Source organism: Octodon degus, unplaced genomic scaffold (genome assembly GCF_000260255.1).
Source record: "Octodon degus isolate 3935 unplaced genomic scaffold, OctDeg1.0 scaffold00114, whole genome shotgun sequence".
NCBI classification, from domain to species: domain Eukaryota; kingdom Metazoa; phylum Chordata; class Mammalia; order Rodentia; family Octodontidae; genus Octodon; species Octodon degus.
Window position 1 is genome coordinate 6,666,115 of NW_004524690.1, and position 24,053 is coordinate 6,690,167.

The following is a 24,053-nucleotide window of genomic DNA, read 5'->3' on the forward strand; positions in this document are numbered from 1 at the left end:
ATTATATAATGTATTTACTACAGGGTTGCACTATACAGCCCAGATTCATAGCGATCCTCCTGTTTTCAGCCTCCCCAGCGCTGGGATTACAGGTGTGAGCCACCATGCCTGGACTCAGGGGCTGGCTTAGCATGCCCCAGGGGTGGGGCCGGCAAGGCATGTGGTGCCTGGAGTCAAACCATGCCCCTCCCACGCTTACTAAAGCAGGCCTTTAATCTGCTGAGCTATCTTGCCAGGCCCTTGGTATTTCTTTAGCCCATTTATATTTTCTAATTTTCCCTGCAACTAACATCTGTTTTTGTGCAATCAAAAAAAAAGTTTTAGATATCACTTTCAAGCTTCCTGCAATGTCAGTGCAAGATTTGGCATCTGTCCCCTGATGCTGTTAATAGTAATAAGTTTTATTTGAAATAACACTTATTTTTGGAAAACACAGGGCAACTGAGTTAACTATCATACTTTGAGAATAAAGATGAAGCAAGAAACCTGAAAGGAACAGGTGAAGATTTTCTAGGCAGATTTCTATTTTGAACCAAAAGTTTAAGATATATCTATCTGTATGAGCTAAGATGGAACTTTTCTGACCTCAGAAGGGGCTGAATTTAGCACTGAGCTAAGTCTCTGGGCTGCTTAAGAAGTCATCTAGCACAGAACCGCTAGTGTAAACTGGGACTCTGTATATTTAAAAGCTGTCCAGCAAGCACGCCATGTTCTTAGAGCATGCTGGGCTTGCCTTTCTCCAAGTGGTTTGACAATATTGAGAACTTCCCCAAGCACCACTGGCTTCTGAGTCAGCTCTCTGGTGACAGCCTTGAGTGCCATCACAAATGCCAGCTTGTGGACGTCCAAGCTCAGTCAAGACGTCCAGGCTCAGTTGAGACGTCAATAGCTGAAATGTCTCCTCATCGCTTGCTGTGCTCTTTTAGAAACTGAGGGTGGCCTTTCTCAGGAAAGTGGAGTTGTGCTCAATTGGACACACACCTCTTTCTTGTCATCCTGGGCGTAGTAAAATGCTCTTACGAGGTGAGAGGTGACTGTGATAATGGAGCTTGCAAAATTGTGAAATGGTGAAAGAGGTTGAATGCAGGCGTTCAAGTGCACAGTTGACTGGTAGTGTGTCTGGCACCTACCATGGGGTGCTCTGAAGGAAGGAAGGAAGGAAGGAAGGAAGGAAGGAAGGAAGGAAGGAAGGAAGGAAGGGAGTATACAGCTTTGAGAGATAGAAATCGCAAGGGCCAGCCAAATGGATTAAAGCACCTGCAAGCAGGTGCAGGGGCTGGGGGCTTGGTCGCTGGGCTGCCGTGCTGGCCCCGCCCCCGGGGTGTACTGAGAGAGCATTGAGACTGGGGGGTGGTGGTGTGTGCCTGTAATCCTAGAATTTGGGAGATTGTAAACAGGCAGATCACTACGAGCCCGAACTAGTAGTGAGATCCTGAACACCCTGTAGAACTTTCCCTAAAATAGTGAGAAAAAAAAGAGAGAAATACCAGATTCTGAATGGATTTTCATCATGTATCATCATCTTTATACATATAAATTGTTTAACCCCTTGTAGCTTCAGCCTTCTCATACATAAGACAGGAACAAAGCAAATGTCTCTCTGGTTTTTTTGTGTGTGTGAGGAAAAAGACAGTGAACATGAGTAAGTAACAGACCAATAAGCAACAGAAGCTCAACATTCCTTTCCTTCTGTTCACTTTCCAGGTTTGTTCCTGATAGTTGGCATAGACCAAGAATTCAAAACTTGTTTTGGTAAAGGGATAGACAGTATACACTTTAGGTTTTGTAAGACAGGAGTCAAAGTAGAGGCTCTTATGCTTACATAACAAAGAAGAAACATATTTCGGTCAATTCTCATTGATGAAATTAAGATTTTAATGGTAAAACTGGAGTACAAATTTTCTAATATAGATCCACTGATGAAAACAAATTATTTGTTGAGGAGATAATATTTCACTTAATTAGGCTCATGATTAGTGTCTCTTATAATCGGCTTGATGACCGTGTTCATCTGTGCAAACCATTCTTAACTTGCAGGGCATACAAAAAGAGGTAGTAGGCTGATCTTGCTCTACAAGCCATCGTATGCCAATCCTTCCTGTACAGCATTTATTAAGAAAGCCAATTTTTGTTTGTGCTCTGACCCTAATCATTGATGAGTAAATAATTTGAAATCATAATTTACATATAACCCACTGCTGCAAGGCTGTGATCTCCAGAAGAGGCTGAGGTAATTAAATCTTTAAATAAACAAGACTCTTGGAAACTAACAGAGCGCTTCATCTTATTTAATCAAATTTGGAAAATAGTAGGAAGAAATTACCAGGCTACACAAACTGACCACCTACAGAGAGCGATCAAGCAGTGAATGGTTATGAAAAAGAGGCTCACTTAAAGAGATTCTTTCTTTGTTTAATCAAGTAAGAAATAGGCATATCTGTTTTTAGGGATTGGGTAGCTAAAGTAGGGGTTAACATGTGGCACGAGTGTCCCTTCCCATTGTCCTTCCACTGAGCTGGATGCACAGACTTGGATTTGTCAGTGATACTACCTACAGATGCTCTATTGCTAGTGGGGTCATAAAGATATTGGAAGGTTTATTTTTCACTCAAAAGGGACTACATCTTAGAGAAAAACTAGTAGACAGTGGAAATTTAGCCAAAGAAGTAGAAGAAATTCAGGGGTGCATTAAAGTTAAGTAGTATGACAAGATATTTTGATAGCTCAGTTATGAAAGAGAAGAATGTCCATATTTCTGAATACTTAAGAGATGGATATGAGAAAGGATTGAAACAGATCAAAAAGAAGGGACTGAGGTATATTAAAAAGGATCAACATGAGAAAGTTGCTCACTCTTTACCATTTGTGTGATCCCATGGAGCACATGATTTGAAATTTAGTGAAGTCCTGTGGTTATTAACAGAGCCTACCACATCAAGGGTGCTAAAGCTGCTTAAGGCAGGAACTGTAAAATTTTAAGATAGTTGAATTGGGAAAATGCTACAACTTTCAACTTATTGGAAAATAGCCTATGTTGAGGCAAAAATATTTTAAAGTGCACTGTTTTAGCTGAAGAATAATAGTTAGCCTAAGAGTGTTTAACAAGTGAGCTATTGTAGTGGGCTAAAAAATATTATGTCTCTGAGCTGATGGCTAGCATGTCTTTTTCCACTTGTGTGTTAAGAGAGCACAGAGCCAATGGATCTTCTTATTTTAACTAACAAATGGAAAGAACACAATTACATAGAGATAAATGTCAAAGAGGTACAAATGTCAATGAAGTACATTTCCAAGCAAAATTTATTAGCTGTCTACTCAAGAAAAACACAATGATCTTTGCTTGTAAGAATTCAATTACCTGAAAGTCAAGTAGGAGTAGTTTTCCTTTTAAAACCAGATACAGAGAGTAGAAACAGTACTTTTTCTTAAATATGACAGGCAACAGATTTTGAAATCTTGTCTCATAAATGGCATCAAAGAGAATTAGTCATTTTTTTCAGCAAAGCTGCATGCAGTTGACTTAATTTCAAACCCAAAGCCTTTTAAATACAAAGCTGGTCATGAACTTGACAATAATCATGGTTAGCTACCCAAAGACGTTCCTTTACTTTATTCCTAGTGAAATTCCTCTGAAACCAGTATTTATGTACATTGCAGTTTGGCTGCTAGGGCCTTTTCAATCCATAGACTTTTGTATACCTAACAGAACCACACTAACAAGGTGCGCCTGGGATCTGTGTGGTACATGGAGGATAATCTTCTGAAAGAGCTTTAGCTTAGTCTAAGAGCAGGATAAAGATCAAATTAGGAATTTCTCCTGTTTTCTCAACTACTAAACAGTCTGTACAAAAAAGAACACACGTATGTACAAATTCTACAGCCTACATATTGTGAAAAGATCAATCGGTGTCCATGAAGAAATGCCATAAAAAGTTTTATCTATAAGGTGCTCAAGATCCAAAGAAGAACAGTTCTTATGAAAATTCATAAGAAATACAAAGCTAGTTTTCAGAGTATACACAATTTAGGCACTGTTAACCCTATTAAATCTTTCAGGCTCTACTTTGGGGCAGAAAAAAAAATAACCTGAATGATTTAACAGTCTCTAAAAAGTGCCCAATTTATTCCTAGGAAATATTTTACATATACCAATAAAATCAAGCTTAACATATTCCTTTTCTCAAATGTGGCCAGGATTCAGGGTTCCATAGAAGAAAAATAATTATAATAGTAAAAATAATTGTATTGACCATAATCCTTGCTAAAACCAGCCTTAATACTTGTGACGCCTCTGAAGTATTCTATTCCTCTAAAATAATGTGTAGGGTTTTTCTACATTTCCATAAAATGTACAACATGTCACATGGATCATATGTTCTCATACAATCTCAAATGTGCATGTGTACACACAGTGAAATCTTATCTACTAATATTGCTTACGGTTACTTTCAAGTGTCTATGTCAGAATAGTATTCTGCACCTCTCACTAACACTGCCTTTATTTAAATTTTATCAGATAAATAAAACACTAAGAGCTCATTGTTCATGATGCTGATGATTCCATTTTAATATAAAATAGCAATGCAACTTTACAACACAATAGTTTTTTTCTGTAGTCTACCTAACCCTTTTTTATTCTCATGGTAATTACCAAAGAGGATCGTATTCACTCACTGTACTTCTAAAAAGTACAAACAACTGCAGGAAAAGACTCTTCTTTGAACATGTACATTCAATGAATAAAATCACACCCATACAAATTAACTTTCCTACTCTTGCTTTAGGTTTTGCTATCATTGTGCATATAACAACATATAAGTGCAGGCAAACAGTAGCTGAAGTACGGTTGTCATACAGTGTAAACCAGGACACTAGGCAAACTTGTGAAAAGAAAATAGACTGCCAAGCTAAGAATGTGAAAATGCAAACCACAGCATTTTGGAATAAACCATCTTCTGGTTGCCTGGGGGAGGAGCATCTTCCAGATGTTGAAAGACAGCCAGGAGACCACAGAGCCTCTTGGAGACGTTTTCTTTCTTTTGTTTTCTTTCTCTCAACTATTTTATTCTTTTTAAAATATAACACTTTTTGTTCTGATCTCCCATATTGACTTTCCAAAGTTTAGGACAGAAAGCAGGAAGATGCACTTCCCTGTGGATGCGTGTGCCCTGTCTCCCCAAGGCTCACAGCGGCAGTTACTCTGCTGGTGGTTTGGTTTGGTGGCAGCAGGTGGAGATGGTGATGGTGCATTAGAAACGATAAGGCATGACAACGAGAGCCTGCGCAGATGTTTCAGGCAAGTTTATGCAGATGTTTTGCTGAAATGCGGCATACATAAGGAGAGTGATTCACAGCCTCTTGACATAGTTTCCGGGAAAAGTACCAAAGAATTTGGTTCTTCTTGAGGTTCCTGAAAACAGAAGCAATAAATGAAAAGGTGTAACAACAATGAAGTATTGCTTAATATATGAGAACTTGAACACTTTCCATTTACAAGGCTTCAGTAAGAAAGCAAGACCAGAAGGGTTTGGAAAGCAAGGAAAAAAAGATAGTAAGAAGAAAAAGTCAGCACTTTCAGCTATTTTGCCTGATATGCTCATTGCCTCCTGGGCATACACGATGTGCTTCAAGCTAAACAAAAAAGTTCAGCCTTTTGGTCTGAAGGGGAAGACAATCTTGTAGGGGAGGTAGGTGGTGGCACTCCAATCATCATGACTGCTAAAGAGAGCAAGGAATAAGGAACACATGTGGGTATTGGCAGTGTGACAGGATGACTGGAAACGCCCCAGATGAAGGGTTAGTTGGAGATAGGAGGCTTCCTCAACAAAAGTGGCAAACTAAGGCACTGTCTGGGACACTGTCAATATCAGAAGTTTTATTATGTCATGGTCAGTGCTATCTTATTCATTTGAAAGAAAGCATTGCCAGAGTTCTTAGTAAGATATAGAAAATTTGAACAACTTGCAGGGCATTCAGTCCCTGAACACTGTTTCTAATATAGTGAGTTCAACCAAATGCATGAAGAGCCTTCATTATGATTGCTTTTGCTTTCAAATTCCATTGTTTCTTGGATACTTCTTGTAAAAGTGAGAAAAACGAAATCCTTATTTGGAATTTCCAGTAAAAATATAGTGAAATAGGTGCTGCAAAATTTGGTTTCTCATTAGTGCTCTAGGATTTGTTATCTTAGTTTGGTGACATCCTCCATCCCACTCATAGGCCTCTTCACTTTTCCTAAGGATGAGGATTAATATAAGTAGATCAGAGGCTCTTGGCTGCAAATGTGCCTTAGTCTTTTCCTGCTTCTCACCATGGCAGGATTTGTCCACAGCTCTCCTTTCTTCAGAGTTTGCTCTTCTCCAACATTCTGTATTTGTTTGTTTGTTTCTTTTTTTCCCCTCTATTTTAGGGAAGGGTCTATAGGGTGTTCACGGTCTCACTACTAGATTGAACTCATAATGACCCGCCTGTTTACAGCCTCTCAAGAGCTGGGATTACAAGCATGCACCACCATGCCCAGTCTCAATTGCTGTCTCAGCATGCCCCAGGGGCAGGGCCAGCACAGCAGGCCCAGGAACCCCCAGCCCCTCTGCCTGCTTGCAGGCACTTTAATCTGCTGAGCTATTTGGCCAGCCCAACATTCTGTATTTCTTTTTTACCTTTTCCTGCTGTGTCCTGCATACTTTTGTGTACAAACATTTTCTCAGAATACCTCTGGTCTGCTTTTATAGCTTTCTTTGTGTGCTGGGGATTAAATCTAGGGTCCCCCCTGCTCAGCATATTCTCTACTCTGGGCTGTACACCCAGCCCTCTCATCTTTAACAGTGTGAAGAACAGAATTACTTTTGAAGTGGTAAGACTGGAACTTTTTCCCACTTTTCCCACAAATTAGAGCTAATTGGAAGCTTTGGACTTTCAGGGTAGCTATGTGAGACCTTGGAAATGGATTCGTTTTTCACTTTTCTCACTCTTTCAAATGAGATTATCACCATTGAGACTTTCTGTTGAGCAAAGTGTTGATATTTACCATCTTGGGGACATTTCTTGTTTTTGCAATTGTTAAATTGCAGCCCACCTTAATTGGTGTTATTGAAGGAAACTTTCTTTTCTCAACTGGGGAAAAACTAGCAGAAGGTCAGGTACACCTGAAGCAGTAAATGCTAAACTATATTTAAAATGCAATTAGGATTATGTAGCATATACAAATATTTGGAAGATCAGAGGCATAGAATTAAAAGAAAGACTGTCACGGTGAAACATGCAGTTGGGAAAACCCAAGCAAATCATAAGACAGCCAAATGCATGCGGAAGGGAATGTGCACGTACCAACAAACCACCCGTCATCACACTTCTCCATCACATCAATCACATCACTTTCTCTGAGCTCCAGCTCATCTTCGTTCCTAGGAGTATAGTTATACAGAGCCTGAAACCTTAAACAGGACAAATGGGTATGTTTAAATTTCTTTTACGTGTTTGTGAAACTAGACCATAGCATAATAGTCATTTTACTTTTAACATTTCTTTCTTTCTTTTTTTTTGAGGAACTGAGAATTGAACTTCTATTTCTATTCTTACCTGCACACTATATATTTGATAGTGTGTCTTTGACAGACATACAACATCAATAGAAATTTACTTGGGGTTTCCATATGACTTAGACTAATAATATTTCAAAATTCATAAGGAAGAATATTCATGGATGATTGCAATGTATGTGAATTGGATTAGAACACTTTAACATTTGTAGGTCAGACTTGCATTTTAATTGTCTATTCATTTAATGTCTATCATTCAGAGACTAATTATGCAGCTCTGTAAAAACAAGATGGAATCACAACTTTAGCTTTAGCTAGCCATAATCACAGGCAAGTAACAGAGGCATGCAAATAGAATTTTCAAATGATTCTATTTCGAGATGTATGAACTCTTTTAGATATGTCTAAATGACTGTGTGGGAATTAACTTAAAAAGGAAGTTATTTCCGCCAAAGGTAATTCTTGCAAGCAAATTAATTTTATAATTTGAATTGGTGTTTTCTTAACTTTTAGAATTTAAAAATCTGATGCACTTCACCTACGCAGTTGACTAGATGCAGTCTCTGTGCAGAGTTGATCTCAAATGGTAGATTATGGACCTAGACTTTTGAAGAGGTAGGTTGGATTTAAAAACTCCTTTGAAGTAATTTTATACAAAAATTACTGATGGAATGCTATCACTTTCCTTTCCCTGTCTGAATTGTTTGAGAGATATATTATGATGACATCTATCAATTATAGATTTATTCATTGAATTTATGACAACAAACAGTAGGTATTTTATTGACTATAACATGGACTGGCACTTGGGAAAGAAAACATGGAAATGATAGTGGCTGAGAAGTTTGGGAAGTATGTGATATAGTTAATGTGGAAACCTGCACATTACTGAAATTTCCAGTACTACAAGGAGGATTATTTGAAAAACTGATAAATTTGTTATGGTGGATCTTTTTTTTTTTTTTTTTTTTTTAGGAACCAGGGATAGAACTCAGGCCCTTGTGCTTGCCAGGGAAGCACTTATTCTACTGAGCCATCTCCCTGGTCCGTCAAATTTTTATGTATTTAGTATAGGGTCTACAGGATCTCACTGAGCAGATCTGGCTTGTAGTGATTCTCCTGTTTTCAGCCTCCCAAGCGCTGGAATCACAGGCACGCACCCCCAGGCCCAGTCTCAATCACTGTCTCAGCCTGCCTCTGGGGCAGGTCCAGCACTGCAGGCCTGGGGATTGAACCCCAGTCCCTGCCTCTGCCTAAGCAGGCGCTTTAGTCTGCTGAGCTATCTGGCCGGCGGATCTTTGTAATAGTCTTAATTTTGCTGAAGGTTAGAAAACAAGAAAGCTATTCTGACATACTTTGAACTTCTTTAAGCCATCCTGAAGAAGTTGGTGATAATGAATTGAGCCCTGGAATAAAGATGATTTATTTCTAATTATTGAATTAGACAATCATGTTTTGGTAGAATAAAAAAAAAATTCTTTTGCTTTATAATTCAAATAGCATATTATAAATAAAGAATACTAATGTACTGGCTTCCTTGTTTGTGAACTTGTCCAGTTTGGTATATCAGGATAAAGGTGGCTTCAGGAAATTCTAGGAAAGAGCTGGTAGGATATAGTGCCTAACATCTTGTCCAAAAACCTTATCTTTCCTGGCCTGGTACCAAAGCCTAAAATTCCAACATTAGAAATTTCTTCCCCTGTTTAACATTAGTAAACAATTTTAGCAATTTATACTCTTTTTTTATACTCTTTTGAGAATAGCCTGAGATCTTTTCTTGGGGGAGGATTATAATTGTGGCCAATGGCAGAAAAATGCAGCCTGAATCCCAAAATAGTGGTTAAGAAGACTGGCAGTGTTGAACTGATTTGGATAGTCGCATGGGCCAGCCTTAGTGAGAATAGTGAAATTGCTTTGTTTCTGTAGATTTGGTTTTGAGGTTGGCTGGTCAGGAGTAGAATGATCCTTTTTGCACATTAATGGGGGCAGTTGATTTCAACATGGCCCAACATTTTCAAGAGATGGTCAGTTCTGGCTGCTATTTCAGGTGCATACACTTTGGGGAAAGTGATTCTCTGAACTGAGCTGCTCCACGTTCAGCCTCCTTGCAGGCACATCTCCAAGCACTCATGGAGACAGGCGGCCTATTTAAGGCCACAAACCCCAGCTGCCTGAAAAATCTCAAGGTTCCCGGAGCTAACAATCTAAAACTGGCACAACCCCTACTTCATCTTTGCATGATGTGAGCCAGAATGCTTGTCAAAATTTACTTACCACTCGGGCTTAATTAGACCACACACACACAAAATAAACTTTTGAAAACAAACAGATCTTCCTGAAATCTTTCTACCTCTGCTGGCTTTCGAAATCAGCATTGCACGACAGGAAATGTAGTCAAATTACAATGAAAAGTGATGTTTTGGAAGATGTGTTGGATGAGATGAACGATGATGGTGCAGTCAGGATGCCTCACAAAGAAACTTGTTTTTAAATGGGAAATGCTAAGCCAAACTTGGTCATGTATCTTGCACCTTTCTCTATAACACGACATGCCAAGAACGAATTGTATGGATACAACTTTATGTTCCTACCTTTGCACAAGACCTGTGTTTTTCTTTTGATTCTAGGGATTCAAACCAAGGCCTCACACATGCTAGGCAAGCGCTCTACCACTAAGCTACATCCTCAGCTCCAAACCTGTTTTGAAATGACATTAAACAACATCTCATAATCCTTAAGGCTGTAACCAAATGGAAATTTAATGAACAATTAAATAGGGAAAATGTCTCCGGCCAGTAGGCGCTGTAGTTTTATACCAACCAAATGATCACACTGCATGGTACATAAAACAGTGTTACAAAACATACTTTATGTATTTATATATTTACATAAACTCCTTTGAGCATTACCAACATTAAGGCATGTTGGTAATGCAATAAACAGTCATGGAATTTATTTTTATGATGTGAGTCTATCATCATTTTTATAAATAAGAGAACAAACAAAAATTTTAAAGGCAATGTGTGATACCTTCATATTGGCTTAATTTCTATATCAGAAAGGAGAAGAAATTTGGAAGTAGTTTGAAAAGGCACATTCTAGGTGCTGTGGAAGTAATATCATATAACTAAATGACACTATTTTAATATGTCTATTTTCAAAAGACACTTAAAGATATGTAACTTTTTATTTTTTAGTATCAGGGGTCAAACTCAGGACCTTGTGCATGCCAGGCAAGCACTTATTCCACTGAGCTATCTCCCCAGTCCAAAAATATGCAACTTTGGAATGGTATTATTAAAGTAAACTAGGTCTACACTCTAAGTACAGTAGGTGGTAAAACAATTTCAGGGCCTTTCCTTGTATGTCTTCAAAGCTGTAGTTATTAGTTACATAGCCATCAGAGTAGAAGGAGAGTAGACACATCTATAAATCTTTGGAATCACTGCAGTATTGGAAGATTTCCTTAGTGTATGAATAAAAATATTCTCTGTTTTCTTTTAAAGATTAGCATTTGATCTCTGCCATTAAAATTGGAGATAACTGCAATTTCTTCAAGTTGAGAGTTCTCATGATATTTATTCTGACCTCTTTTACTTGCAAAGTTGTATTCTTGTTTTGGTATATCAATCACCTATCTTGTGGGTCAAAGTTAGTCTTGAATTTAGAAGATAAGAAGAATACTTACGGTTCCCCCCCACCTTGAATGTTTTCATGGGTAAACACAGGACGCTGTGGCTGAAATGAAATGATTTTCAATGTAATAAATGTTTGAACTTGTACTAATTAGAAGATAATTTGGATAATGGCATGATACTTTTCTTGACATTTAATATTTCCTGTTATAAAAAACCAAGAGGAAGAAAAAAATCACCAAATAAAGGGTTTCTGAAGGATTAAGAGCTAAAATATTTTGAAGGATGCTTGAAATTAAATTTAAAAAAAATCCAGGGTTCAAATGTTTTGAACACATTCCTAATGTAATCTGCTCAAGCTTTAAGGGAAAGTCAGGATTTAGTCCCATTGATTTTTCAAAGGTCAGGAACATGGCAAGAACATGGACACCAAACTGGTAGGATAAGCAGGATAGACACCTTCATACAGCCTTAGTCTCCAGAGCTTTCTCAAACAAGCAGCGAGTGAGCCACATTTAGTTTAACGGCAAAATGTCTACGGTCACTCTGTAAATTTTTCCTCCACAGACAGCATTCCCACGGACAGTACAGATGAAGATACCAATAGGCAGACATCCCATGCTACACTTGAATTAACATTCTGTGTTCTCCATGTGGAGAGGGCACATGCATTTTTCAAGAGAAAACAGAGAACTTTAAATAAAATACAACAAACAATATCCAGGTAACATGTAACATTTTACCTTAGAAGAGAAATTTTGGTAGAAATTTCCAGTGCACTGAACTCTCAAAAGAGTTTCCTTTCTTTTTAAACTAAGCATCAAGACCAGTATCTGTAATAGATACTTATAATATTGGAAATGACAGGCCTTAGCACCCCATATAGCCACATAAATACTTCAATGAAGGAAAGTTAGTGCATTTATTGAATACATAAAACATGGTGTAACTTATATTGAGTATCTCTGTGTTACACTTTAGGAAAAGAAATGCATACAACTCATTCACAACACTTATCTACAGCATCCTTTTCTGAATGATAGCTACACAGTGCAATAAGAAAATCAGAGTTTGCATGGCAGTTATGTAAGTAACTTTTTGATGGCTACTAAGTTAGTTTCTAGATCCATATAGTTAGACATCAGGATGAGTTCTTGGGTTCTCATAGTTATGACTGAATTATTGATAGCCAGAAATTTCTTCCTGAGAAATTTCTATAGAAGCAATAAGTTCAAGCTTAGGTGGGGAACCCTGAAATTTTCTTTAATATAAGACTATTATCTGCCCCATTCTTAAATTTTTTTAACTCTCCTCCTATCTGTACTGTCCCAAGACTGCATTCTAAATAGTTTCACTAGCAAAATTTCAAGAATTACGTGGAAGCACTCACTAACAATATTTTTTGCAATTTTACTTGATAATCTTTAAATGGAACATATAAAATTAGAACTAAAGAGTGGGTGATAATTACTGGACACCTGGATGACTTGCGATGATAAAATAGTTTACTCTTATTACTAACAGTGTTTTTTTTATGTATTTGGTACAAGGTCTACAGGGTCTACAGTGTCTCACTACAGAGATTGGACTCATAGTAATTTTCCTGTTTTCAGCCTCCCAAGCGCTGGTGTTGCAGGCACACACAACCACATGTCTCAATAGCTGTCTCAGCATGTCCCATGGGCAGGGCTGGCAGGGCACGCTGAGGATTGAACCCCGGGTGCTGCACTCTGCCTCAGCAGGCACTTTAGTATGAGCTATCTGGCTGGCCCTGTTTTGAAAATTATAAAATATGTTATTTAGGAATGATTAAGACTAAATCACTTCCAGACATTTCGAGATGAGGATATTACATTTCTTCAAGTTCCCTTTTAATTAATAGTATGTTGTATCTGGGTAAACCATTTGTTCAGAAGAGTTGTATAGATTACAGGTCATTCCTGCTGTTTTGTAAAAATTAGTTTTCTTTCCCAGTTTTGTTTCATTTTAAATGACTTCAGAATAATGTTCTCTCACATTCATCGCTACATATGATAGCTTTCTTAACCATTTCTTGTTCTCTTTTATTTTGAAATTAAGATTAACCTAATTTTTTACACTACCCTAAATAACAATATTATAAACATTTTTATTCAAAATGCTATTTTCTTGTTTTGAACTATTCTTTAGAATACTTTCCTGGGAGTAAAATTTGGGGTCAGAATATACATCCAAACCGTATGATTTTCAGCATTCATGTACATCCCTCCAAAATACTGTGTGTATAAAAGAAACTGCAAAAATATCTCAGATGCTCTATTTCAAATCACCAAGATTTCATAGATACTGCTTTCTCACAAATCAATCAGCACCATTGCAGTGCACAACAAAATTATAGATATGAAAAGAATCTATTTTCTTAGAAAAAAATTTAAACTATTTCATTATGTTTTTAAAAATGGTATGCTTGTTTCCACATATTTAAATCATTCTAAAATTTTAAAATTGGGTAGAAATTGTAAGTTTAATGCCACGGAATTCAGTGCTTGGTAAAATTGGTTGATCTATATTCATAGCTCCTTTTCATTAAAATGTAACTACAATTTTAAAAATTAAGCCGAAGAGTAATAAAAAGCAGACAACTTTTAAGGTCTGTATATACCCCTTTAGTTATCACCTCTATGATTCTGCTAGTTCAATTAATTCAGTTCACTTCATGAGTCAATAAATAAACTATCTTTGACAGTTACGAGCACTGGGCTATTGCTCTGAGTGTGCAGCTCCTTTAATTCGACAGATCTCTACACATCAGGAACGTGTGTCCCTAGGTGTGTCAGCCAGTAGTGTCCTTGTGTTAATCATCTTTCCAAGTGTGTCTTTTACTTTCCTTCCTATCCTTTACAACTTGGCCTTCCTTCCCCACCCCAAAACTGCCAGCTTGCTGCTTATACACTCATCAGATTTGTCATCACTTTTGTTGGCACTGAATTTGTGTATCTCTGATTATAATGGCAAGACCTGAAACTTTCAAAGTTTACCTTTCATAGGAATCACCTTCATGTTAACTAGGAGCTATTTCTGAGGGCAGGTGGCCAATTATATGGTGTTTGACTACTTTGAAAGCATTTGAGCAATGAAAGGATCAGTGCTGTTAATAGTTATTCATGAGGGCACATCTGTGTCTTTCTATTTGGGGCACCGACTAATATGGGCACATGCTAGCTTTCTTATCTCTACACTCAATGAAGCAGACAAGATAAAGCTCAATCTTTGCCTCCTTAGGGAGGCCATAAAAGCATCTCCAGTTCCTCAGATCATTTCCCTGCCTGTAAAAGTTGCTTTTCGTCAATTTTACACATTCAGTTATCAGTGAGCTGTAGCTAATTCTTATGTGCCTGAGTTGCGGTAATGACTGGTGGTAATAGTTCCACTTCATTTTGTATATCACTAAGACAAAACCTCAAGATACTGGATAGTTTAAGATGACAAATACATAAAAAGAAATGGAATGATAATTTTGACTATTCTTTATCGAATAAAATATTACCATAACTTATTGAAAAGCCAGTATTTTTATTTTGTTCCTGAAACAGGTGCTTATTTTTACATGATATTCTAACAAATTAGCTCAGGAGTTTCTTGTGTCCTTTCTCGCTAGTGCTGAAACTTAATGCACGCACACCCAACCCTAGGCACTGTACTGTACCTGCTCTCTATTGCCACTGTGACCTGAGGCAGCAACAAGCCTGAAATGATTTTGCCCTTTGGTTTACTTTCATCAAACTCCTTCAGCCTGTATTAATTCTGAAAGGCTCTTTTAAAGACCACAGAAGGACGTGGAATAGATACTTATCTATTCTTCTGAGCACTTTTTACCCTTCCCAGATTTCAAATTCTTGAGAAGGAATCATTTGTTAGCCACCAGTATTTTTAGTCTGTGTTCATTTCTATTTTAACTGTCTGCTCAGGCATTTCTATTACTCATAACTTCTTAGCTGTGCTGGGATAAATATAGAACAATATACATTTGTGACATTCAGAGAGGCTTACATGAACTTTGAGCTTAAGAAAACGGTTTTCAAATTAACACATTACTGTCATTGTGCTGGAAATTTTGAGCAAGAATTGTGTCCTGCTTCTATTTCCTTGATGATCTTTAGAGTACTGTGAGACTTAAGAAACCCAATGAAGCATCATGGTATCCTATAAACGTTTACTTTTCCCTTAGCACTATAACACTATAACTTTTTCCCTTGTTACTGAAGCTATTTTTTTGTAATGCTGTAAAAAATGGACACAAAAGAGATAGGGTTTCAACATGTGGTAATTTTCAAAGCCATTATCAACCATAAGCTACTGCTTCTAAGACAGTTGTTTCGAAAGAGCCTAGATAGCTCAGGGACATCACTATAATATATAGTTAGCTGTTTCAGGTTATGAGATATAGTCCGTGCGAAAGTCATCTGTTTATGCTTCTGCACAAGTTTCTCTGGAGGGTTAGCTCTACTTTGTATTAAATAATTCTTAAATAAGAATGGATTATCACTTTAAATAATAATGGGCAAAAATCTTTGAAACCATATTAAACTGTTTTAAAGTATGTAAATCATTTTCTAGAAAATTATAGTTGTAGTGTTGTCACAAAAGTTAGATGACATTCTTATAATAAAAGTACCATATATATATTTATAGCCTTATTTTTCTTTCTGAAATCATGAAGGTAAAACATAACTTGCATGAATCAAAAGAAAATGGAATATTTATGGTTCATACAAACACATGCAGTCTAGCATAGAAAGTTATAACATAAATATCTGGCCAAGAAAAATTGTAAGGTGACCCAAACCATATTATGTCAACGCCCCATGCAAATTTATAGATGGGCTCTGTTAATTTTGGGAAAAACTCTGTGTGTGTGTGTGTGTGTGTGTGTGTGTGTGTGTGTGTGTGTGGTTTTGGCTCTGGAAGGCTGTTAATCGAGCCTATGAGTCTCTACGAATTGACATTCCCTTTTCCCTGTGGCAACACAAGTTTTGCTTCAGCAACAAAATGTGATCTTATTCTGCAAAGCAAAAGGCACACAATGACATAAATACAGACCAGAATCTACATTTTTTAGAAAAGGGAAATTAAAAAATCAAGCCCATGAGAACACGAAATACAGAAATATAGCTGCGTGGTGCAGCGGTGAAGTTAAAGCAAGGTCCATGGAAACAGAAATGGTGAAAAGAACCCTGACTTATGGCGCAGATGAAAATCATCAAGCATTTTGACTGTATTCTGAAGAACTGATGGTACCATGTAAGAGGCCATTCAGTCTAAAATGTGATAGATTCCATAGAAGTGAACCAAGGAAAAGTGATTGGATCTTTAAGTTCAATCAAAGCTGCCAAGACAGCAGTGCTATATGGTCTCCAGAGAGCAGTACTGGGCCCTTGAGGGATCGTAGTACTTATCACCAGAGCAACAAAATATTTTGAAACAGGGCTAGGGATTAAAAAAAATCCAAGCAAACTGAATGACACAGAAGCCAACAAGATGGGAAGCAGGTGAGTTCCATACATGATCTGCAGCAATTTGGTTCTTTTCAATAAAGCAGCAACTAGGACACAGGGATATAGTACAGAGCCATGAGGCTGGTGTAGAGCACAACACACTCAACACCCTTATAAATGTGGTGGAGCAGTCCATTGTGCCTCTTCAGAGACTTGGGATAGGATTTTTTTTTCTGTGAGCTTGACGTCCAGGCTCACTATAGGCTGTTCACTTCACCTGAAGGGTCTCTCGAGCCCCACTTTATCACAGAACACAGAAAAGGCAACTTAGGCTGAGCTCCCCCACTGCAAGGGAGGGTGGCTGGGATGCCTGCCATAGGGTGGGGTGGGGGGTGGGAGGTCTGACCCTACCCTGTGTGTACTGCTGCCAGGCGAGCCGCAGGATCTCTTAGACATCACTGGGCTACGAGGAGGCTTACCCAGGACAAATATCGCACTTTTTAAATCAGCCTGGAAAAGCCACAAGAAGTCAGTTAGTTCTGCTCTTCATCCTTCAGCTTCCTGGCGGAAGTCTTTGACTTAGCTTTTCCCATGCACACGCAGCATGCCAAACTCCTGATCCCCACGAGAGCACAGCAGGGAAGCATAATTCTGCAAGCAGCTCTTGTGGCCACTCTGGTGGCTTCCACAGCCAGACATCGGCTGCTGCTTTGATGTGGACTCACAGACACAGCAGGCAGCATTTACAGGGGCAGCTTGGGACAGAAATGGGTGCTGACTACAATAAGCATGGCTAAGACCACATGTAAGATATGTGACCTCTTCGAACATGCTTCACAATCAGGTTTAAGATATTCGGAAAGCTGACCTGTTTTCTGTGTGCTTACTAAACAGATGCAAACTTGAGACAAAGATAAATTGGGCTTGATGCCTATGGACAGTGTCAAGCATTTGTTAAGGGCAAAGCATTCTAACAAAATACATAAAAACAAAATAACTTTTAAAAAAATGTTGAAATACAGTCAAATATTGCCTATCACCCTAACTATAAGTTTGTTTGGGAAATCTGACAGAGTAATATCTTTAATGTGACAGTGAACAAGCTAACTTTCTTGTATGGTGTATATTTTGTTTTCATTTCAACCCAGCACAGGGTCCAGCAATGTAGTATCTGATGCTTGATTTATTTCAGACAACTTTGGTGGGAATGAGGCTTTTAGATAAAAGCAAGTGGTTTTCTTAACTCTCATTTAGAAAAAGTTTCATAACAGCTAGTAATAACCAACTTCAAATCCCTGGTATCTTGGGGTGAAATGTGCTTGGTATATTTCCTAAAGGGTCATGACAGAGACTTGCTTTTCCCCAATATATATTCTTTTCTCCATCCTCAGTGATGGGACCCAGGGTGTGGTGCAGGCACATGGCCATTCTGAGTGAGGTTTGCATTTCTTAGCCTTCCTTGTATCTGGATGTGCTGATGTGATAAGTTTTGAATGCTGGGATGCAACACTCTCTGGGCACTGCCTAGGACTTCTGTGATTGCAGAGCCCTTATACCAGCCTGGAGTAACTTGCAATGTATGATGAAAGAATATTTTTTACTTTCTTTAAGCTACATGTATTTTGCATTTTCTGGGACTAAGCAAATGTTGATGTTACAGAGGTTCTCTAGATATGAAGTGCAGAGGAAAAAAATCATGTGTCTAACAGCAGCTAAAAAGATCATTTGAACATAGCAGGAAGAGTCAAGGTCTAACTTCACACTGTGGATCAAAGAGGTCACCTTCTGATGGGACTGACTGATGAGGATAAGACTTCCTTTAGGACCACAAAAAGCTGAGTTTCTTGGAAGAAACCCAAGAAATATGCCTCCTTTTTCCTCATTATGTGCTTCTGCTACAAGTTGAGCCCACATTCAATAAGTCTCTCATGAAATATTCTCTTGGGTGGAACTGGAAGCTCAGTTTCGAGAGGAGCTGAGATTTATAATAATTTTATTGTGAAAAATTATTTTGAAACAGATTCTGAAGAGACTAGGGGAAACATCAGATTCCAATCTTTATATCAAGCTCATAATTTATCTTTCAACTCTATAATCCATAAAGTGGCAGGAAATTTTACTTTTATACAAGAGTTTGGATTACATATGACAGATATTTCATTCTCTTTGAATCAACTTCCAAATAATAAAATTACACTTACTTCACCAATGGAGTTAAACACTGGTTGATAAAAATGTTATTATAATGCTCTCATACAATACCTATTAAACATTATCAAAATTTCATTAAAATTTAATTTTCTCTTTCTTTTAGAACAAGGATATTTTCTTTCTTTGTAAGGTATATAGAATTTATGGGTATTTTAAATTGTATTTATATTTATAAGCTCACATATAATTAGTCAGTTTAACATCTATGAGCAGAAAAATTAATTGGAAAGGTTTTAAAAAATCTCCATGAGATTAAAATTATTTGCTCCCAAATAGGAAAAATAGTTTTGAGAGTTAGCTATTTCATATGGTTATTAAAGTATTTTTTAAAAATATAGCAATTATGGACACCTCCATTTTCTTACATGCTGCAAAGAGCTGGCACCGAAGGACCATAGGAACTGAGCTTGGTTCCTGCACAAGAAAAAACTTTCAAGATTTAGCTTTGTCCTTGATGCTGTAATGGTGAGTCCTCCAGCTCTAACTTAGAGAACTCAGTTCTAAAGTTGCTTTCTCACTTACTGATTATATTTAAATGCTGAATAATGAGTAATAAAAGGCAAAAAATAAGTAGGTTGGCTTTAAAAATAAAGTCAGAGAGGAAAAAGACAGATTTTTAGTTAGACATTAAAGTAGCATTATAATACCTTAAAAAACTTCCTACTTACTTTATGCCAGCTAAGATAAAAACTCAAAGCACAGGAAAAATTAATCTTAAAACATTTCATGTTTTCCAAAGTGCTTGTCACATCGAAGGTGCATTTGCACAGGTGGGCAGTTTTAGTGAGTCTTAGTTTTAGTGGGTGGAATTGGCGACAGGGGTTTGCCCTGGGCTGCATCAGAGCTTTAACTTTTGCTTGTCTGCAGAGGCCTTCATCTCAGCTTCATAAAATGAAATATGAGGATGAGTTGCTATTTGAAGTCTACCACCTTTTATCCAAAAGAAAAGCTTGCAGCATTATTTTGAGTAAAGAAACAAAAATTTGGGGTGATGAACTAATTTCATGCCTCTGTTGTCATTCTCCCATTCTCTTTTTGTTTTGGTACAAATTTGTAACGGGCCTCCTTTAAGGAAAGTTAAACAGCAGCAGAGCCACTCTGCTGTGGGTGTCAGAGACCCACGATTCACCGACTGCTCCCCAAGCACTGTCCTTGCTGCATCCGATTTATTTCGCCCTTGTGGAAGAACAGGGTTCCAGAAGATCGAGCCCAAGACCATCCTGTCTCTAGGCTCTGCTGAGTGTGAATCTGAAAGTGGAGGGAGACCAGGAGTCCCCCAAAGAGTGATGGCGGATGCCAGGCAGAAAGCTGAGACTTGTGAATGGGGCGATTCTCAAATTGACTCCCACATTTTAAAAAGAATCTAATGATTACTTTTGATTATGCTGTAAATGTTTGTTTTCTTCCTCGAACTGACTATGGCTGCTATGCAGATGTATCTTTCAAATTTTTGGACAGAGGCCATGCTAATGATGTTAAAAGTTAGCAATTGGTATTGACATAACTTTTTAGATCTTGTCAGATGGCACGAAGGTAAATGCATAAATCTAATTATGTTCAATTAAAGACATGCAGTAAACCACACTCAAGATGCAGTTACCTTTAACTTTGGTGAACTGATTTCCTGTTGATAAGAGTATTTAGGGAGGAGAGGAGGTGAGGAGGGCTGGGTAGGCTGGGCAAATGGAGAGACCAGGTCAGAGACAGAGGCCAAGGGAGAATGAGACGGAGGGGAGGAGAGCAGACAGCTGGGCAAAGGCGCAGGCATTCGGTCTCTTGAGGAAAACGAAGATCGCTTCAGTATTGAAGAGAGACAAGATGTGGTTACGCTTGTGTCCAGGATGGTGTTCCACGGCCTTTAGAGACTATCTCTACATGGAAATAACTTTCAAGTAACCAAATACCCAGGGACATGATATTTATGACAAATTCTTGCTTTGAAAGCAGTAATTTTTTCTTTTGAATTTGATTCAGAAGGCCTAATGGGTATAACCAATTTACTTTTTTGGATGTGGGTGGTGGGAGCCAAGAATGTGTATATTCTAGGGGGCTGGGGAGATGGCTCAGTGGAATAAGCACTTCCCTGGCAAGCGCAAGGGCCTGAGTTTGATCCCCAGTTCCGGAAAAACAAAAACAAAACAACAAAAAAAGAATGTCTGTATTCTAGTTTTCTAATATGTTTAATTATTTTAATTTTATTTATTTTTTTATTTTAGGGAAGAGTCTACAGAGTGTTCAGTGTCTTATTACTAGATCTGACTCGCAGTGATCTGTCTGTTCACAGCCTACCAAGAGCTGGGATTACAGGCATATGCCACCATGCTGTGCAATCTCAATTGCCATCTCAGTGTGCCCCAGGGGCGGGGCCAGCATGGCAGGCCTGGGAATTGAAACCCCAGCCCCTGCTCCTGCTTGCAGATGCTTTAATCCACTGAGCTATTTGGCTGGCCCTTCTAATGTATTTTTGGAGGGGCTCCTTCTAAATGTGAAGGCAAAAATGGACCTAAAATGCTAGCATAACTCTTTTTAACTTGATTGTAAGTTGGCTTCAAACTGTGAGTAGTTTGTTACCGAGCTGCGGAAGTTCTGCGCTCTGTGTGCGTGGTGTAGACAGATAAATGAGACGCTCACTCCAGTGAGCAGGACACCATGCCCGGGGGACTGTCTGCTCCCAGAAGACAGCACTGTTTGTGAATCAAGCCATGCATCTAGCCCACCTTAGAACTTACTATATTGAAAGAAAAATCTTTGCTGAAATATTTTACTTAGCACAGAACTGAACTTATTGCAATGAATTACCTCCATGATTAAGGAGTGCTTGTTTTGTTATGTAGGCATGGTTGGGTTATTTGGAAACAGAGAAGCCATGAAGTGCATGGCTTCAGTGCCATAATATGAAATGCACAGTGCCATAATATGAAATGGTTCTCTTATTTCATAATTTCAACATGTGTAAGTAACTATACCTGATTTTTAATTGACATGGTACATAAGTGTGAGTCCAATTTTTAATTTTATTTCATTATGTTATTTTTGATACCAGGAATAGAACTCAGGAACTTGCACGTACCAGGAAGGCCAATTTTTTGTTTTTGTTCTTTTTTAGATAGAAATTCATAAGCTACGGTTTAGCGGTATTTTTCCCCTTTTGTGGATTAAAACCATTGTAAAGTTTCTTTGTTTGAAAGATGACGAGGTAGGATACAAAGCTTAAGAAATTACCAACTTGAGGTCCTCTTCAGGACAGTCAAAAGGGGGTTAGAACAGTATCGTTATAATTTTTCTTTCTTATTTTGACAAAGTTCCATTAGGTTGAATATATGGTGTACTATTTTCTCATCCTGAAACTAGACTGATCTGTTTGTATATTAATTTTCTATTTCTAAAGTTTAATATTGATGTAGTCTAATAATGTTTTCCACCTCAGTGGATTTTATAAATTGAAGATGTTGAGTCCTTAGAACACTCTACAAGAGTCAACCATTAGCTATCACTATTAATATTGGAAAATTTGAGACTTCATAAATTATGGAGCCTTTTAAAATATGAGGTTATAGTCATAAAGTAATGATGGGTAATGGGATTACTGTATATACAGTTTTATATAATTTTATTAAAATATGGTATGTTTCATATATCCCTCTGCTTCTGGCTTATGTAATTTTTCAAGGCAGCATTAAGAGAGATGTTATAAATATGGTTAAACTATTCTTACCGGCAGTCAGACTGGTTAGTTTTTCAGTAATTAGGCAACATTAAAATACCTTATTACTGTTTTCGGCTGCACTGCTGTCTTCCTGAGAGATGCTGGGACCTGTGGGGCTGCCCACGGGATATGAAAAGCAGACAGGATTCTCCTCTTCCTCTTCCTCTTCAATGTGCAGCTCTGGTGTCACCTCTGTACCACCATGCCCACACCACAAAGCCTCTTGTTCTTGACATTCTGGCTGCCATTTCTGGATGCCTGTCATAAGCCTCTCATTTTCCTCATCTTCCTCTCCAATGACAGGGAGGGTTATAGGCAAGAGGCTCACATTGGTGCATGCAGAGGTAACAAATTTATCACCTAGCATCTCGAGAAGCCTTTTAGGGTCTGAAAAGCTCCTTCTCATTTTTTTCAAATCTGTAAGCTTGTTTTGAGTTGCTTCTATGGGAGTCTGAAGTGGCTTTGCACTGTAAGGGTGGGCTGCAGCTGAGGTCATAATTGAGTGGGGGAAAGGTAGCAGAGAATCAGATGGTCCTGTAGGCACAGGTGCTGGAGGCAAAGGGAGGAGAGCAGAGGGCTGCTCCTTAATTTCTAGGACAGTCTCCTCTAGGACATCTGGTTTGGCTTGGTTGACTGGCAAAGTTAAAGCACTCAACTTCTCTAATTCATTGAAGAAATTGTCCAGGAAAGAAGATGGCAATGGGGCCAAACTGTTTGCTGGTGGACACCCACTTGTCAGGGATAGCCACTCCGGGGCCCTTCCCTGGGATGCTCCTTCATCTGAACCAGGTGATAGTTTACGGGTGGGAGGAAGGGTTAGTTCACTGGATGCCAACTTAGAAAGGAACAGGGGTTGTGATGTTGGAAAAATGAACAAAGGAAATAATAACCATCATCAAAGCATAGAGACAGAAACCTAGGAAAGGTGTGGAAGTGAGCCTAAAAATTATTTTATGTTGAAGCATAAACATAGATTTGGAGATACTTAGAGGAGCTCTACACTTTAATAAATTTTGTTGAAATTTAATTACACAAATTCAGTTATGCTAATTTAAAAAGTTATTTGGGCAACAAAACTCTACTATTTTTGGAAGAGTTCATAAGTATCCTGTGAGAAAATAAAGTTGTCATAGAGATTATGAGAAAAAATAGTGAAGTCTTAGAGATTTAATGTAATGATTATCTATTTTAGTTTAAAAGATATTATAACTTTCTAGCTATTGATTCAGTAGTATAAACATCTCTGAAAAAATGTTAATGGATGATGAAAACCAACAGTGCCTTTTTGTAGTTTCCTGGATTTATTTATACTGCTCTTCCTTACTGCAAGAGTGCTCAAGCTTTTAAACTTTCATAGTTTTCTCACTGATGTTTGCAATACTATAGCGTATGATTATAACATATGATAGAATATTATACGTGAGTACAGTTCTAAGTGAATAAATTCCCAAAAGCATTACAAAACCCCATCATATGAAGGGACTGAACT

The 24,053-nt window shown here is 38.0% G+C and overlaps 1 protein-coding gene across 16 annotated transcripts in view; it reads right to left on the bottom strand.

Annotated features, from left to right (window-relative positions):
- Positions 1 to 3,282: 3,282 nt before the first annotated feature.
- Sorbs2 (sorbin and SH3 domain containing 2) overlaps positions 3,283 to 24,053 on the bottom strand; it is a 169,882-nt gene continuing 149,111 nt past the window's right edge. For 8 of the 16 annotated variants that reach the window (XM_023699617.1, XM_023699631.1, XM_023699628.1 and 5 more), the window contains 3 exons: positions 11,227 to 11,276; positions 7,327 to 7,433; positions 3,283 to 5,410 (listed from right to left, as the gene is read on the bottom strand). In XM_023699617.1, coding sequence (XP_023555385.1) covers positions 5,349 to 5,410; positions 7,327 to 7,433; positions 11,227 to 11,276 — 219 coding nt within the window. In that variant the 3' untranslated portion in view covers positions 3,283 to 5,348. Of the gene's footprint in view, positions 5,411 to 7,326; positions 7,434 to 11,226; positions 11,277 to 17,058; positions 17,158 to 20,458; positions 20,654 to 22,622; positions 23,400 to 24,053 lie in introns of all 16 variants that reach the window. The other 8 variants (XM_023699620.1, XM_023699621.1, XM_023699618.1 and 5 more) reach the window with 5 other exon arrangements.